The following is a 17,315-nucleotide window of genomic DNA, read 5'->3' on the forward strand; positions in this document are numbered from 1 at the left end:
TTGCAGGAGCCTATTCGTGTAACTAGAGTTGGGTACTGATATGCGATGCCAATAGGGCACCGGTTCTGACGTAAACAGTAGTAACGAGACTGAATAAGAACGGAAAAAAAAGAAGCATCGCTGCACGGGACGCTACGTTACCGTTAGCTAGTAGCTGGATTAAATACTATGGTTAAAATGCTGACAGTTTACGTTAAGCGGTGTAATATTTGATACTTGATTATATTTCCCTGTAGAGGATTCCAACACCGGGACGTAACAGTCTGACTGCAGCTACCGTTGTCGGAAAAACACCACAGACGGTGCGTTTACTTGAAACTCGACAGCATGTGGTGCATTCAAAGTTATTGTAAAATACCCTTTTCCAATCTGGTGCTTGTTTTTGTCGTTTACCAGCAATTTACTGGTGAAATAAGTCACTGTTTTAAGTTATTGTTATTACATTATTAATCAATCATTTATTTGTGACCATATGGCCTTACCAATAAACAAGCCGTTCTTTAATGTCATTTTGTGTTCCTTTTTTACATTTTATATTATATACATTATAAATATATTCTATATATTTCGGGTCAGGCACCGGTTCAGGCACAGGCACTGTTTTAAAAGTATCGTTTTAGCACCCGTATTTGAAAAAACCCAAACGATACCCAACCCTAAGTGTAACTTACCTAACTCATATAAAAGAATCATAAGATGAGGTAGAATTCAAAACATTTGTAAACTCTGAGTAACAGTCTGAAGTCTAAAGAGGGGACATCTTTCAGGTTGTGCTGATAAAATGGACCATTGGTGTGTTAAAGTGCCCATATTATGAAAAAAACACTTTTTCTGGTATTTGGGGTGTTCTTTTGTGTCTCTGGTGCTTCCACACACATACAAACTTTGAAAAAAATCCATCCATGCTGTTTTGAGTGAGATACGGTTTCTGAATGTGTCCTGCCTTCAGTCTCCTGGTGAGCTGTTCAAAATCGGCTCGGACTGTGACGTCACAATCCGAAATGAGGTGGCTAACCGCAACAGTTAGCTCGTAGGGTTAGCATGCTAACGCTAATGCTAACACTAGCATGGTACCTCGTTCTCAATAGCAAAGCACTGCTACAACACACACAAGTTCACCATAATCTACAAAAGAACTACTTACATGTGCTCCCTCATTTAGAAGTCTCCCAGCTAATCCTGCCTTGTAACTGACTGAAGTTGGAGAAACAGCCTGTCTTTTACTTCTATGGAGCTAGCTAGCTGACATGATCTACATCTGAGCTACTGAGCATGTGCGAGTGCAATCAAAGATAGTACAGAAGAAGTAGAAGAAAAGAGGTCTCACTCTGTAGCTAAAACAGAAACCAGGTGAAAAGAGGATCTACAGCAGTGAGAGAGAGCTGTGCAGTACAACTAAAATATGGTGTTTTTTGAAAATTAAACCATGTAAACCTATTCTGGTACAACCTTAAAATACAATTATGAACCTGAAAATTAGCATAATATGGGCGCTTCTCTCCATGCTGTGTGCATTTTGACCAATGTTAATGCCAAGTCAGTGTTGTAAAAAGTCTCTGGTCTAGTTGCTGTCCCTCTGCACAGAGAGAGGCTGCTCGACAGGCAGGTTTTCATGGAGGTACTTCATGGTACCCTGCTCAGAGAAGTCGGCTGCTGTGTGCCCCGCACCTCTCAGGACCCACTTGGTGGTGAGCAGCCCCTCTAGGCCGACAGGGCCCCGGGCATGAATACGAGCCGTGCTAATACCTACCTCTGCTCCTATAGACAGAGACAGAGGAAGAAAGACAGTAAGTGAGAATGGTTAACATCATATCCTATCCGTTGTAAAAAAAAGTCTGCAGTTGTTTGAGGGAGAGAATAACAAATGAATATATGGTGATGACACACATCCTCCACATACCTAGACCAAAGCGGTAGCCATCAGCGAAACGAGAGCTTGCGTTCCAGAAAACACAGGCACTGTCCAGCTGCTGAAGGAATTGCTCCGCTGTGTTCTCTGTAAGAGAAAGACAGCTTATTGGCGCCACAAGCTCACAACCTTATATCTCTGATCCAACACCCTTTCAGGCATAGACATGAAGTCTGTGACGATAACTATTTATTGCTATGCCATAGAAATTGAGTTGAAAAAAATGCATTAAAGTGCTCATATTATCAGTTTCAGGTTCATAATTGTATTTAGAGGTTATATCAGAATAGGTTTACATGGTTTAAGTTTCAAAAAACACCATATTTTTGTTGTACTGTACATTGCTGCAGCTCATTTTTTCACCCTGTGTTGAGTTCTCTGTTTTAGCTACAGAGTGAGGCTTCTCACTTCTATTCCATCTTTGTTGGGAGTCGCACATGCACAGTAGCTAGGTAAGGACTAGCCAGTCAGAAGAAGAGTATGAGGGCGTGCCACGCTAGCAGTTAGGCGAGCATTATAATGTGTTACAAAGTGACGCACGTTTGTCACGAAAGTAAAGGCTGGACTACAATAGAGCTGTTTGGAGCAGTTGGTGAACAGTGTTTTCTGTTGGAGATGGTAAGTCCCTTTGGGGTGGACTTTGGGCTTTTTCACTTTGTAAACATATATAACGTGCACAAAATTTATATATAACACAATAAAGGAAAGGGAGAAAGCCAAAAAGCATAATATGAGCACTTTAAAGCACAGAATAAGAGCTTTAAAAAATCCTAAATCTGCAATAAAAACATAATTACAGGTATTCATTGAGGCCACTGCAATCGCAAATATCTCTGTTACCCAATGTTTTTTTAGTACACAACCCAGGGCAGTGCTATAGAAAGGCAAAGTCCCTACCCTTCCGGTCCGCCATGGAACCTTAATTCGGAAAAAATATGAACGGTAGTGAATGGGGAACGACAAATAATTGAGCCATGAATTACACATATGATGTTCGTCACTTTAAAAGATAATTTTGTAAGTCAAGAAAGTCTCAGTTTATTGTCAAACTGTTGAAGTATAAGAAAAAAACGTAATTAGAAAGATAACACACTTCAAAGTTGCATGGATGACATCTTGCTGAAGCTACGATGTCTGTGTGTATCGTACCGGGATGTAACATTACTCCACATGAGCAGAGGACCTTGCTTGTTCTTTTGCTTAATTCAAACAAGATCAAAAAATAATTTGTCTCTCCCCGTTCACTACCATGTATATTTTTTCCCAGAATAAGATCCCATGAGGTCCACTGGAAGGTGAGGGGTTTCGCTTCTCTATAAACTCTTAAATCATGTAAACTGTGACTAAAACCCCCAAAACACAAATCACAAATAAACATAATTCTATCATATCGGACAGGATGATTTGGACAACTCTATAGGAACAAATGTCATCAGGAGAAATCCTTGCGTTGTTATACGGCTTTAAAAATAAATCCAACTCATTTAGATGTAAATACTCATCTAAATGAGTATTTACTATTAAGCATTTTTGTACAAGGAGGCAAGGCAGGTTTTTCTCTTGATGACATCACAGATTATCTACCAATCCACTGTCAGTGCGTGTTACTATTGTACTTGTATACCTAGATAATCTATCAACACGTGTATAGACATTCACGTGTTGATAGATTATCTATGTATTTATCTATTTATATATTTGTATCTCTGATATTAGCTGACATAGACCCAAATAACTGAGCATGTTAATTCATTGAGGTACCTTATGTGGTCACCAGATGGCAGCAGCACATCCTTCACTGCATGCGAGAATAATCCTTAATGTAGAAATGTGTACTTTCTTTCTCTTGAATTTTTTTTAAAATGCTGCTTACTTTTATTCTGATCACCCGAAGAAATGTGTGAAATATTCTGCGTATTTGTATTCCAACCTTCTATGAGGGATTTGCACCTCTGTTTTTCCATGCATTTGTTTTTTAATTATGTACAGGATTTTTCTTAGAATGGTTCCTTCTGATGCAATCTATCCATGCTATGAACGCAGCTATTTATGGGACACCTTTACTTCGCATCAAGATTTCATGATATTCCCAGAAATTGCCTCAACAAATGAACACGTCATAAAAATGGCAATATGTTAGTCTTCAACACTGTCTGCAAGCAATATGGCCAGAGCCTTTAAAATCGGGAAATACTCTGGACACTGCACAGACTGGTTTCAATCAACATGAGTCAGGAAGATGCTCACTTGAAAAGATAAAAATGTGTTTAAACATGGCCCAAAGTCTTGACAGGGACAACTCTTTTAAACTGTGTTTTAGCATCTGCTCTACATTTTAAATGGGCTCTAGCCCCGAGATTGGAGTCACACAGGGAGGCTGTGCACTCATCCTGACAACATAGTGTCACTGCTCATTAGCCACTGTGGCAGAAAAGTGAGATGAATGGGGAAGGTGAATCAAGAGAGTGAGAAGGAGAACTTGATGAATATCAGACACATAAGGAGACATGGAGCAACACACGATTGACCAAGACTAACAAGTGCTGTTTAGATTAGAACAAAATAATGCAAAACTGCATCTTTTGAGCCATTTTTAAATGCAAACTGGTCGAGAGACAACAAGAAAATACTAGCACGAACACAGTGGGCCACCTACCATTTTCTGTGATGATAACGTCTGTGTGGGAGCTGCCATACTTGTGAATATGGTCCACAGCCTCCTGCATGCTGTCCACCACCTCTATGCAGCACTCCAGGTCACCGTACTCAGTCCGCATAGACTTTACCGCCGATGGGCTGAATGTCAGGAAGGAGGCGAACTGAGGGCCTGCATGAATCTTCACCTAGTGACACCACACAGATTAAAAGATAAATAAGATAACAAGTCCTCTTGTAGAAACATATATATTAAAATTACGGGTTTTTTATTACTACTGTAAATTATCTTACGTTGGGATACTAGTAAAGAATTTCAATGCTTTACCCGTTCAGTGCGCAACATGTCAATGATCTGGTCAAACAGTGGGGTCCTGAGGATTTCCCTGTGGATCAGCAGAGTTTCCATGGCATTACATGCAGCTGGGTAGTCACACTTGGAGTCTCTGACTGGAATGGGAAAATATCAGTCAATTACTGAACTGTATTCATAGTTGGTTAAAATAAGGTTAAATAAAGTACCCCCTAACATACATGTCTGGCAGAAATAGCCTACCTATTAGGCCAGCACGACTCGGGGAAAAATATGAATCACAATTTTTTTAGCTTAGTATTGATATCATGATTCTCTGCCATGATTGTTTTCTCACCAAGTGTAATGTTTATTGAACACATGAACCATGACAAAACAAAACAAATTGGCAGTACCAAACACAGATTTCTTTTGGCACCTATAGCACATTGTGCATCACCACAAGCCTGTAAACAGAGGCTTCAATGAATAAAGAAAATAAAGTACATATTGGCCATTTAAGTACAGTAGGCTACCAAAAACAGCCCTGATACAGGCTCTATCTGAACTCCTTGAACATCTTGACGTAACAACAGAATTAAAACATGTCAAAGTCAAATGCTTTCAAGAAATTAATTGAAGGAGAAAAAAAAAGTCATTTAAAAATTAAATCGTGAACAGGGTTGAATCGAGATCGCAATTTTATAACGATTTATCGTGCAGGCCTACTACTACTATTTACTAATATAGTAGAAATTAACTACTAATCCAGTAGAAATGTACACACAAACTTTTATATATGCTGACCAATTTTGATGACTTTGTCAATGCTGGCTTCTGCATCGACATAGACGTGGCAGATTCCCTCGCTGTGACCCAGCACCGGGATGCCCTTGGCCGCCCGCTGAATGTTCCTCACCAGCTGGGATGAACCTCGAGGGATAATCAAGTCGATCATCTTGTCCAGTCGGCATAGATCCTCCACCTCCTCACGAGTGCTTACCTTGTAACAAATACAGGTTTGTCAACCACAGCAGCTACATGCTACAGCCTTGCTTGTGCAGATTTCTAATCAACTGACTGAGGTGATGCATTTTCATCCAGACTTTGCAGTTCTCCCAGTACATGTAATGTGCTATATAAAAAGTTTGTATTGCCTTGTAACAAATCTATAGGAAACGTATTTTACCAGCTGCACTGCCTCTCTGACTCCGTGAATGGAAAGGGCTTCCTGGGTGAGCTGGTGGAGGACACGGTTGGTGTTGGATGCCTCCTTGCCTCCCTTCAGCAGGAGGGCGTTGCCACTGGCTATGGCCAATGCTGACACCTGGAAACACACAGGGTTTGTGATATTACTGCAGTCGTTCCAAGAAAGTCTGATGAAATGAACGAGAATCTAGATACATTTATTGCAATGTATATTACATTTCCAAACAAAAGTGTTTTCGTTGTGACATCTTAGTAATGCATTTATGTTGTTTGCATTTTCCAAGACAAATCAAACTGCCAGATCCGTTTGTGTTACGGCAGCTCTGCCTGGATACCTGTGGCAGGCAGTCAGGTCGGGCCTCAAAGATGACTAGAAGGACTCCAATGGGCACAGCGATCTGCTCCAGCTCCAGGTTGTGAGCCACCCTGGTCCTGCGCAGCACACGACCCACACTGTCCTGGGCGGCCACAGCGATCTGGCGCAGACCTATGGCCAAGCTGTTAAGTTTGGCAGGTGACAAGCTCAGACGCTTCAGCATGGCTGGAGGCAAATGGCCTGCAGAAAAGATGGAGAGCAAGGTTACACTTTGCTTTTAGGTGATATGGGATTGAACTCTCATTAACTGAGGCAAACCATAGAGAGCCCTCTGGTGGAGAGAAATTAATTCAACTGAACAATTGGAAATATTTACAAAATTATATCTCTCTTAGGTAAGTTTCTGTTGCAATATTATGATTATATTTGATTTATTTCCTGCTGGAGAAAAATCTGTTGATTAAAAACCAGTTTGTGGATACAGGAGCTTATATAAAGTAAATTCTATGGACACTGTTGCAAACATTGCCAGGTACACACTACATCCTCTCTAAACCAAATTGACAAATTGACTCAATGGGGGCCTCTGTTACCTGCATTTACAGCCAGGTCTATGTCCATCTTGTTGGCAGCCAGAATCTCTTCCTTCCTTTCGGTCAACAGCTCTGCTAAATGGCAGATGATCGCACTTCTCTGACAAACAAAATAGAGGCAGGATGAGCATGCAGTACATCTATCCACACGAGGTCAGTGTTTCTCTGTATCTGACAGGTAAGCTCAGGACTAAGCTTTTAAATTGTACGTGTTTATAACCTATAGTAACATCTTCAAGAAATCTTTTAACACAACTAATGAGGTTAAATGAAGAAAAGGGGCACCTGGTCTGGGTGCAGAGATGCCAGGGTTCTTCCAGAGTTGCGTGCCATTTCTGTCTGATGCTCCACAGTTGGGCCTGGCGAAGGATCAGGGACAGGACAGATTCACTCAAAATACACTTGGTTGCTAGTTTATTATCTACACATAGCTAAACCTACTACTACAACGGCCCTATAATAAATCCTACCTTCATACAGGTTCTAATGTTCAGTTTTTGTTGAGAAAGTGTTTTATAGAGGTGTTGACTCAACTTTAGTGTGTGGTGCTGTTGAACTGTATTGGTTATAGAGAGGTGTTTCTAATATTAAGTCTACCCTTAAGAATATAAAACAGACAAAATATTAGAAACACACTTCTTAGTATGATGCAAAATAACTCGGCAGCACGACAAACTACAGCCTCCAAAATCATCATAAAATTTAATCAACACCTCTTTCAAACTGTTTCAACAAAGACTGAACATTATAACTATTAGACTGGGTTCATTTTAGCCAAGTGTACTGCTGAAATAATACTACTGTGAGAAGTGGTTGAAAGAGAAAGCATTACGCCCCGGTGAACTCACCAGCAGGTTTGATCTCAGAGAAGAAGGTTCCCACCTTCTTTCCCTCCACAATGTCAGTGATGACATGACCTGTTACTTTGGGGTGGGTGCCATTTGCAATGACCACTGAGGTGCCACCTTGCAGGGCCCAGAGGGCAGCCTTGACCTGCACAAAAACACAGTACACATGTCAAAACCATATGTTACAGGAGCAGGGCAATATTCTATACATTTTTAGTTGTCTTACTTTGAACACAGGCAACGGTCAAGAAACGGCCACATGAACACTTTACAGCATAGCTGACAATTTAGGAATTGTAAGCAGTGGTGGAAGAAGAACTCAGGCTGTTTACTGAACAAAGTACCAGTGGAGTGCAAGTCACGGTGACCGATACATTATTACAATTTATTAACATCTCAATAACAGGCCTGGGAATATATTTATCTCTAAACATGAGTAGAAGAGTAGTAGATGACTGAAGTAGAGTCAAAATCCATAGTACAAGAAGCTTTGCACTTTGCCCATCTGATAAATACCCACTAAGATGAGGCTTTTAACTAGAATTGAAATACAATCATTTAACAAAAGTGATTACGGACTTTCATACCTTGGCCTCCATGCCTCCAATACCAACTCTGGACTTTGTACCGTAGGTGATGGACTGCTGGTCTCCAGGGTAGAAGATGTCAATGAGCTTTGCGTCATCTGTTCCAGGGGGGCTGTTGTACAGTCCTAAGAAAATCAACAATTCTTACACAACTTATCTGCACACGCATGGGTCTAAAATACACAATGCAGAATGACACACAACCTTAAACTTTTGTAACAAGTACTGTATAGTGCCTGCGTCATTCAACAGGCAAATAAATAAATAAACAAACTGATCATAAATAAATTTGATAACAATGATTCTCAGTCAACCTTTTAAATCTACTTAATTGATACTGCTATCAATTAAGTAGCTCCCTATTGACATCAGGACGGCTGAAAGCCTACGCATCTTCTGCCGAAGGCTAAAAACACATCTCTTCCGACTGGACCTCAGATAAAGAAATAATAATATATACTGTATATTTATATATTTCTTGAAGCTGCACTTTCATATGGTTCTTTGTAGTTTTACTTATAGCTAATGTACTTGTACTTACTAATTGTTGTCTGGAGTTTGCACCTTCAGGGTTGAAAGCACTTAATTGGAAGTCGCTTTGAATAAAAGCGTCAGCTAAATGACATGTAATACTGAAGACCCTGAGCCAAGACACACACACAGACACACACACAGACACACACACACACACAGACACACACACACAGACACACACACACACACACACACACACACACACACACACCCCTTGTGGCAACCCCATCAGCATCAATTTCAAACATGAAGGCAGAAGGCCTGTGTTTGTCTCTATCATATAACTCTCAGTTGACCCTGAGAGGGGTGTTTTTTTTTCCCGGTGAAGAGCGCAGACAGATGGCGTTGTTACCTAACAGCTGACCCAGACTGTTGTTGTGATAACGTACATACCTTCCACATCAGACAGCGCGATGAGGAGGTCGGCCTTCATCTCTACAGCTAGCCGCGCCGCCAGACTGTCGTTGTCCTTAATGCTGATCACCTACAGGGCCAGAAAATTGCTGATGTAAGCTTCTCAAGACAGAAAGTCCACCATCTGCCATTTACTCATCTGAGCCTTTTCTTAAGGGCTAGAGGTAAGCTGATGAATAGAAACAAATAGCTAAACACGTTTAAAACTGTGCAAAGTAGTATTACCAAAATCTCACTCTGCTAGATTATCAGGGCAAATCTTAGGGGCCGTGACAGTGAATAAGTGAAATTATCAATGACCAACTTAATACAAATGCAATTTCTTTCCTAGATGCTTGAGTAAATACTTCAGACAAACAGCCACAACCAAGTCCACGTAAGTTTGGAAAATTATTATCTATAGCACATAAGTTGAGGCGGCCCAAAATTTGCAAACCTTTTACATTTTCTTAATGTTTTCCAATGGGCATTTATGTTACCTGTGTAATGACAGAGAGCGATAGCGAGAAAGAGAGTGAGGTAGAATTATCACCAAGAAAAAGATGCGTTAGTTATTTCTGCAGGAGAACAGGTAAAGGAGGCGTCTACCTACAGAAGTTAGTCCCGGGCTGACAGCACCTCCTCCCCAGTGACGGCATGCACTGCCATCCATCCCCTCTTTGCATGCACATGCCTTCATGATTGAGGGCAGAGCTGGTGAGATGAATCAGGGTGGCAGAGGTGTTTCAGCGTGTGTGTGTGTGTGTGTGTGTGTGTGTGTGTGTGTGTGTGTGTGTGTGTGTGTGTGTGTGTGTGTGTGTGTGTGTAGAGGACAGAAAATACACTAGCTAATGAACAGGGACTGTCTACACTATATGAACACTGTCTCTACCAACCACTTCAGCACCCCTGCCGCCACTGCCATCACTACCAGCGTCGCCCCCTTGCTAACTATACCCACATTTACCCCCAGCAGGTCACTGTTGGGCTCCGGCGGGGGCACCACAGCATCATTAGTGTTGATGATGGGCACAATGTTCATACGCAGCAGCTCCTGCAGTGTGCTGTTCAGATTCTGCCTCTTTTGGTCATCGTGGAAATCCAGATTCGTCACCAGGACCTGACAGCAGAGTTAATAGAGAGCAGAGAGTGAGAGAGAAAGATTTAAAAAGGAGAAAAAAACATCACTGTGCAATACATATGCTTCTTGAGCATTTCAAAAGGATTATTTTAAGTATACAAGTACCTGTGCAGTGCAAGTGCTGTACTGGGTGAACATAGCCTCATACAGGGCCATCAGGCCACTCTGTCCAGCTGCAGCACAGGCCCGGGCCTCCAGCACTGGCATAGACTGCAACACAAATGCAGTAAATGTCTGGTCACATTGATTCTCTTAGTGAACAGATTATCTCAGTTTTTTGGCTGCTCAGAGAAATGCTCCAATCAAACCATGCCATGCCAGTGCAGGTGTTCTCTCGGTTATCAGTAGGGTCTGGTCAGAGGCCTGTACTATGAAGCAAGATTTTTTTTTGGGGGGGGGCTTTTCCCTTTATTTAGGCAGTGACAGTGGATAGGCATGAAAGGGGGAAAGAGATGGGGATGACACACAGTAAAGGGCAGCAGGTCAGATTCGAACCCACGCCGCTGTAGGACTCAGCCAACATGGGGCGAACGCTCTTAATGGATGGGCTAGAGGCCGCCCCGTACAAAGCAAGATTTGGCATAAACGAGGTAACTTCAGGTTCAACCCAGGGTTTTGTGTATCACAACGGTGGATCACTTGTTACCGGGTTAAATCGTCGTGGTAAACAGGTTATGTTGGAGATTAGAGATCAACCAGTGTAAAAGAGCCGCCTACTGACCAATCAATACTCGATTGATAACGGCATCACCGTTCTTAGAAGATCAGGTGGAGCTCGGTGCGGGGAGAGAGAGAGAGAGAGAGAGAGAGAGGTGAGCTCATTAAAGTTAAAACATTTAAAGACCGACAACCCCGTTAACATTCCCTGATGGGTATTTTTATGATAGATATAGATTTTCAGTGGAGGGAATTACATATAGGTTATTTGTCGGCTTCTTGAGCCGTGTGTTGCCAATGCACACATCGGTTTGAATTATGTTTTTATATGTTTTATTTGCTCTCACGATTGCTTACCACTGCCAGGGTTGCAAGTGGATTAACAGGCTAAAGCAACAAGTGTAATTATGGTCAGATCTTGTGCCTGACTGATAGGGAAATGATATTGATAAGCGTTGTGATTTATGCATCTATAGCATCGGCTATTTTTTTTGCCAGCTTTCCTCCTGTTTTAGGAGGCAGCGACTGTATTGCGTTTTGCCTGTTAAACCGTGTCTGTGTTCTTCATATTTATGTAGAATTATAGTTTGCTCTTCTTATATAAAATATGCGGCTCTGGTAGAGGTTTGCGATAGGTCATGCTGTGCAAACACCGCCTCTTTTATGTGAACGCGCGTGTTGTTGGGAAACCCTGGGTTTATTGAACTAGTTGTTAACCACCGTCGTGACACAGCTCTTGCGGGACCGCGGTTGTTAGGTTAGGTGAAGCCGGGTAACTGAAATAAATACAGGGCATGTTGATCTTGATTCGTAGTACAGGCCTCAGGTAAGCTGGTGTGTCACAAAACAACATTTATCCACATAACCTGAAAGTGGGGGCATCATGTATACACAGGAAATATTGAATGTAAGAGAGTTAAATAGTCTATACCATCTTACAGAACAGCTGTTGTAATCTAAAAGCTGGCCTGCCAGATGATGGTATTAATAGCTAACATGCAATTTTGTAGAGAAATGTACAATCTGTCTGGTAGAATAATAGAACACTTGCATGCACTTACATTGCAAGGCAAACGATAATCAGTGGCACCATAGGATAAACTACTTACTACAGAGGTGGATCGACAACGATTTGACAGTCAGTCAGTCAGTTTACTATGGCAACAAATCATGGATGTCATCTCAACTTACTGAAGTTTTCAACCTACAGAGAGCAGCTGCAGCAGCTGCAGCAATTTATTATTTATTTGAATCCGTGTTGATTTACACTTTAACATTGCCTTAAAGGTCCCATGGCATGAAAATTTAACTTTATGAGGTTATTTAACATTAATATGCATTCACCCAGCCTGCCTATGGTCCCCCAGTGGCTAGAAATGGGAATAGGTGTAAACCGAGCCCTGGGTATCCTGCTCTGCCTTTGAGAAAATGAAAGCTCAGATGGGCCGATCTGGAATCTTGCTCCTTATGAGGTCATAAGGAGCAAGGTTACCTCCCCTTTCTCTGCTTTTCCCACCCAGAGAATTTGGCCCACCCATGAGAGAGAGACATCATGGCTTTCAAACAAGCAAAGTGGCAGTTGGTCAAGGCCACACCCCCACCCTCCACCTTGCCAACCCCCCCTCTCCTCCTCAATAGCTACAGACACAGAAATGGCACAGCTCATTGTGGGACTGACTCTAGTGGTTGTAATTCTGCACCAAGGCTGAATTTCAGGAAAGAGACTTCAGATACAGTATTAGGGGACCACTAAGGCCTATATAAAAGCACGAAGAGCACCATGTCATGGGACCTTTAAGCCTCAACACATTCCTCCATCTTTTCTTACCATATCTTTGAGCTGATTGTGTCCTGAGTGCAGCGCCTGTCGGACACTCTGGGACAGAAGGATCTCATGTCTTAATCTTTGCTTGCCAAAGGCCACTGCTCCACTGGTGACAATCATCATCTCCCTGCCTTGATTCTGCAGCATGGCCACCTGGACAACAATACACCAAATTAGGACTCATACAACACAGCTGGGCCCATTACAAAAATGTTTTCTTACTGACCCATTGTGGTAACTAACCATGATGTTATCTTTTTGTTTAATTGTCTTTAAATGTTTTGAGGTATTTGTCCCTGACATTCCAGCCTCTACTCCAATACAAAGGGGTGAATGGAATTATGCTTGTGGTGCTCAAAGCAGAAAAGTTACACATGCAATATGTCTGTATTTCCTTAATTGTACTGTTGTGGAAAGATAAAGCAATACCTGGGAAACTACTGAAACCACTGAAGATAAGTGAGAAAATGTTTTTCCGTAATTTGGGTCAACCGTCCTAAATTCTCTTTTCATATAAAGTGCATTTATTCAGATAGTCTTGCGGAGATCGAGATCTCTTTTTCAAGAGTTTCTAATAATGAAAGGTTACCACTACATCTCATAGATGGGTAGTAAAGGAAAAGTAGAAAGAAAAACATTAATTGAAGATGTAACCACAACCAAATAATAAACAAAAAAATAAAATAAGTCAGAATCAGAAGAAAAGCATATTTATGTAGATAAATGAATAAATGTTAGTGAGCTGGTCAACGGATAAACATAAACTGCAGTGGATAGAAAAATCATGAACGCCCACTGATGATTTACATCTCATAGAACTTGAAACAGATGATGTCAAAGCTTGTACTCCCCCCCCCCCCCATCAAGAATTTTCAATAGGACTTCAAAGTTATTTTATACTTCATTAAAGTACAGTCTGTGCTGGCCTCTCACCTGCTCCACAATGGAGGCCAGCCTCCCCAGAGCCAGGCCACATTCATCCCCACGGGTGACCACAGCACTGCCGAGCTTGACTACGATCCTCTTGGCCCTACGCAGTTCACCGCGGTGTGCAAAGGAGCTGCCATGTGCCCTCCCCTGGGGAACTGTAAAGAGGGAGAAGATGTTATTTTTACATACCTGGTGAAAAAGAACATGTTTTATCACTTACGTATTGCATTGTATAGTTACTTATTGGAAAACACAATGAGAAGTAATTTTGAACAACAATGGAATGATGCCTAAATAGATAAAGATAGACCAGCCAATGACGAGAAATCAGAACTACTTTGTTGTGATTCATTAATCAAAAGTTAATTAGATTTCATGTAATTGACATACAATACCACATACCAATCTAAAGACAATTTAATCAGAAAGCAAAATGATAAGAAAAAAACAAAACAAAGCAGTGGTGTAGGCGCCTTATACAAACATTACATAATTGTGCAAACAAGCATGTTTTGCTGGTTTGATTGGATTACATGACAGAGAGAAACAGAGTGAAGCCTTGCCTACATTCATCTGTAACCTGGGAAACAGATAATCACAGCCTTCAAACTGCCACATCAGCAGGGCAAGCAGAAAAGCCTGTGCTGACATTACACATCTCTCTGGAGCAATGAAGCGCATGAGAGAGAGAGAGGGTGCGTGTGCGAGAGAGAGAAAAAAAAAAAAAAAAAAAAAAAAAAAAAAAAAATGACATCTTGTTCAGAATAGAGTAGGTCAGAAAACGAAGTATCTTAGGTGCACAATGCACATCTGGATTTCACCATATCTGCCTGCAGATACTGTATTGACTATTATGTTGATATTGACTCAATCCTCAACAGTAGAAAACCAAGACTCTATCACTCTCTATCAATTTCCCAGTGTCTGAGGTGACCTATTCAAATTGTTGTTGGTTTTTCAGAGCAACAGTCAAAAACCTTTTTTTTTTTTAATTTACAATAATATACAACAGAACATTGATGATATATGGCTTAATAAATTATGAAAACTTAATTTTAGGGCTACAATTAACAATTGTTTTAGTTTTGACTAATCTGTTGATTTTTTCATATGGGTCTATAGAATGTCAGAAAACAGTGAGCATTTTCCATCACAGGTCACTAAAGCCCAAGGTTATGTCTTAAAATTGCTTGTTTTGTCTAAAACATTTCAAAACCTAAACAATTCAGTTGACTGTCCAATTAATAATGAAATGCAGAAACCCTTCAAACCTGAGAAACTACAACTGGAAATTGTTTCGCATTTTGGCTTGAAAAATGAATTTAATGATTAATATAAAACATATCAGAATACTTTTATTATTTGGTCAATTGACTAAAAGAAACTGATTCAGCAACAGAGCCTTTATATTACAACAGAATCATCTCATTTTATCTGAAGATCCGGTAACAAGTTTGTTGTTTTACTTTTCTGTAATCCACGCGGCTGCTGGATGCCTGAGAACAGACTGCATGATCTATACCCAGGGCGTAATTTCCACTGGGGACAGGGGGGGCATGTCCCCCCCCACTTTTCAAAATCCAGTTTGTGTCTACACCCCCCCCTCCCCCATATTGACTTAGTAACTCAGAATATTGACTATAAATCTCAAAGTAATGAAACTTTAAAATATTGACTGATGTATATATATATATATATATATATATATATATATATATTGATGTTATTTTATTTATAAGTATTGGTGATCGTACCCTATTTTAAACAATAAAGAAAGTAGGACATATTTTCTTATACAGAGTTTAGTAGCTTACTATTCTTTCTGGCATAATTTATCATTATGATCAACTGGATTTTGTATCATCATAGTCACTAATGTAGAAATGCAGGAAATGGGATTCAAATTGAAAACCTTTTTTTTTTTTTGGCTGAGGACCCCCAGGCCCCCTGTTTTGCATCCCCTCCACTTCTCAAACCAAAGTTACACCCTTGATCTAATACTATACAGTGTTAACATGGAATAAACTGTATCACAATGTAGCTCTGCAGCGTGGCTTGCCTTGTGTCAGTCGTCTGGTGAGCAACCGGCATACGTGTCCCGGGTAATCCAGTGGGATCCTTGAACACAGGGTCAGCCTTCGTAGCAGCATTGTCACTTTAATGACTTTACTATCACAGAGAGTGAGAAATATATCACCATCAAATGCATTCAACTGTGGTATTACAGAGATAAATTAGATGTGAGTATTATATCTAATTTGGCAACATAAAAAAGTTACCCCTTGTATCCTCATGTGCAGTCAAACTATAATGAACGTTACCCTCCTGGTTCCCTAGATGGTAAAGAGCGTTTGTTCTTACTTAACCTCCTGAAGTCCCAGTTTGGCTAGTCCTGTGCATGTAACGTTACCTGCCCTGTGTAACGTCTTCTATTGAGTTTTGTTCATCTTTAACCTGTTATTCCTTCATTTATCACACAACAGAGGTGGACTCTGCGTGTGCACGACTCCTCCCCTGGCTGATATGAAGCTGTCACTACACCGGCCGTTTCGCTAATTGAACGTTACCACGCGCCTGTAAATTAATTCCCGCTGCAGTAAAAGGACTAGCGAATAATTTATTACTCTTGGTCGCGTTGACATTAAAACAAAAATATGGCTATTCAACAGAGAAAGCTTCTTATATTAGCGGTGAAGTGGCAGGATGTGGCGTCAGGCCGGCCGGCGAAATGCGGAAAACGAACGGAAGTGACCTTAAGTCTCATATTTCAACATAAGAGACAAAATGTACAGTTCATCTGTTTTATGGTTGCCCCATAGGGTTGCATATTGTTGCCGTTTATATTGAGAATTATATATTGTGCAAAACAACACATACAATTATTGTTGAAGGTAAAACATGTGTCACTTATTTGGAATGTAGCTAACGATAACAGTTTATGTAGCCTTTTTGTCAACTTTTTTTTTTTTTATCTCATTAGGGTCATATTCATAAAGCTAAATTTCATGTGGTGGAGAAATCACAGGACTGCAGTAGGGATGAAAGTTTTCTGTACTTGCACTATCCTGCTGTGACGAAATGAAAAGTAACCCAAAGCAGATTTGACTGACACTGTGGGACTCCCACTGCCCCTAGGACCATAGATAACTAAATTGGTTTATGTAGCTCTGGCTTAATTGTGTATTATTCCATTATATATGTCCTGTTCATCTCTCTGTTGTCCGCTCTTGCCCTTTATCTGTTCTTCTGTGTTCCAACTCCTTTTATCTGTCCATCTGACTCAGGGGAAGAAACTGACCCTTACCTTTCTCCTGGCTCCACTAATCCACTAACTACTGTATATCGGTTTGTGTGTGTGTGTGTGTGTGTGTGTGTGTGTGTGTGTGTGTGTGTGTGTGTGTGTGTGTGTGTGTGTGTGTGTGTGTG

General features: G+C 40.9%; 1 protein-coding gene across 7 annotated transcripts; it reads right to left on the minus strand.

Moving 5' to 3' along the window:
- Positions 1–1,394: 1,394 nt before the first annotated feature.
- aldh18a1 (aldehyde dehydrogenase 18 family, member A1) lies at positions 1,395–16,702 on the minus strand. 7 transcript variants are annotated; one of them, XM_039789078.1, is made up of 18 exons: positions 16,300–16,702; positions 15,949–16,053; positions 13,893–14,044; positions 12,963–13,112; positions 10,583–10,687; positions 10,298–10,456; positions 9,337–9,427; positions 8,410–8,534; positions 7,823–7,967; positions 7,260–7,333; positions 6,975–7,074; positions 6,401–6,621; positions 6,046–6,183; positions 5,664–5,859; positions 4,893–5,014; positions 4,566–4,752; positions 1,901–1,996; positions 1,395–1,758 (listed from the first exon to the last, which is right to left on the minus strand). In XM_039789078.1, the coding sequence occupies exons 2-18, from the start codon at positions 16,037–16,039 to the stop codon at positions 1,562–1,564; spliced, it is 2,349 nt and encodes a 782-aa protein (XP_039645012.1). In that variant the 5' UTR covers positions 16,040–16,053; positions 16,300–16,702; the 3' UTR covers positions 1,395–1,561. The 7 variants fall into 7 exon arrangements, with proteins under 7 accessions (XP_039645012.1, XP_039645010.1, XP_039645009.1 ...); XM_039789076.1 differs by having other exon boundaries at positions 15,949–16,058; XM_039789075.1 differs by having other exon boundaries at positions 16,251–16,702.
- Positions 16,703–17,315: the final 613 nt, after the last annotated feature.

The sequence above is a fragment of the Perca fluviatilis genome, chromosome 21 (assembly GCF_010015445.1).
Source record: "Perca fluviatilis chromosome 21, GENO_Pfluv_1.0, whole genome shotgun sequence".
Taxonomy (NCBI): Eukaryota; Metazoa; Chordata; class Actinopteri; order Perciformes; family Percidae; genus Perca; species Perca fluviatilis.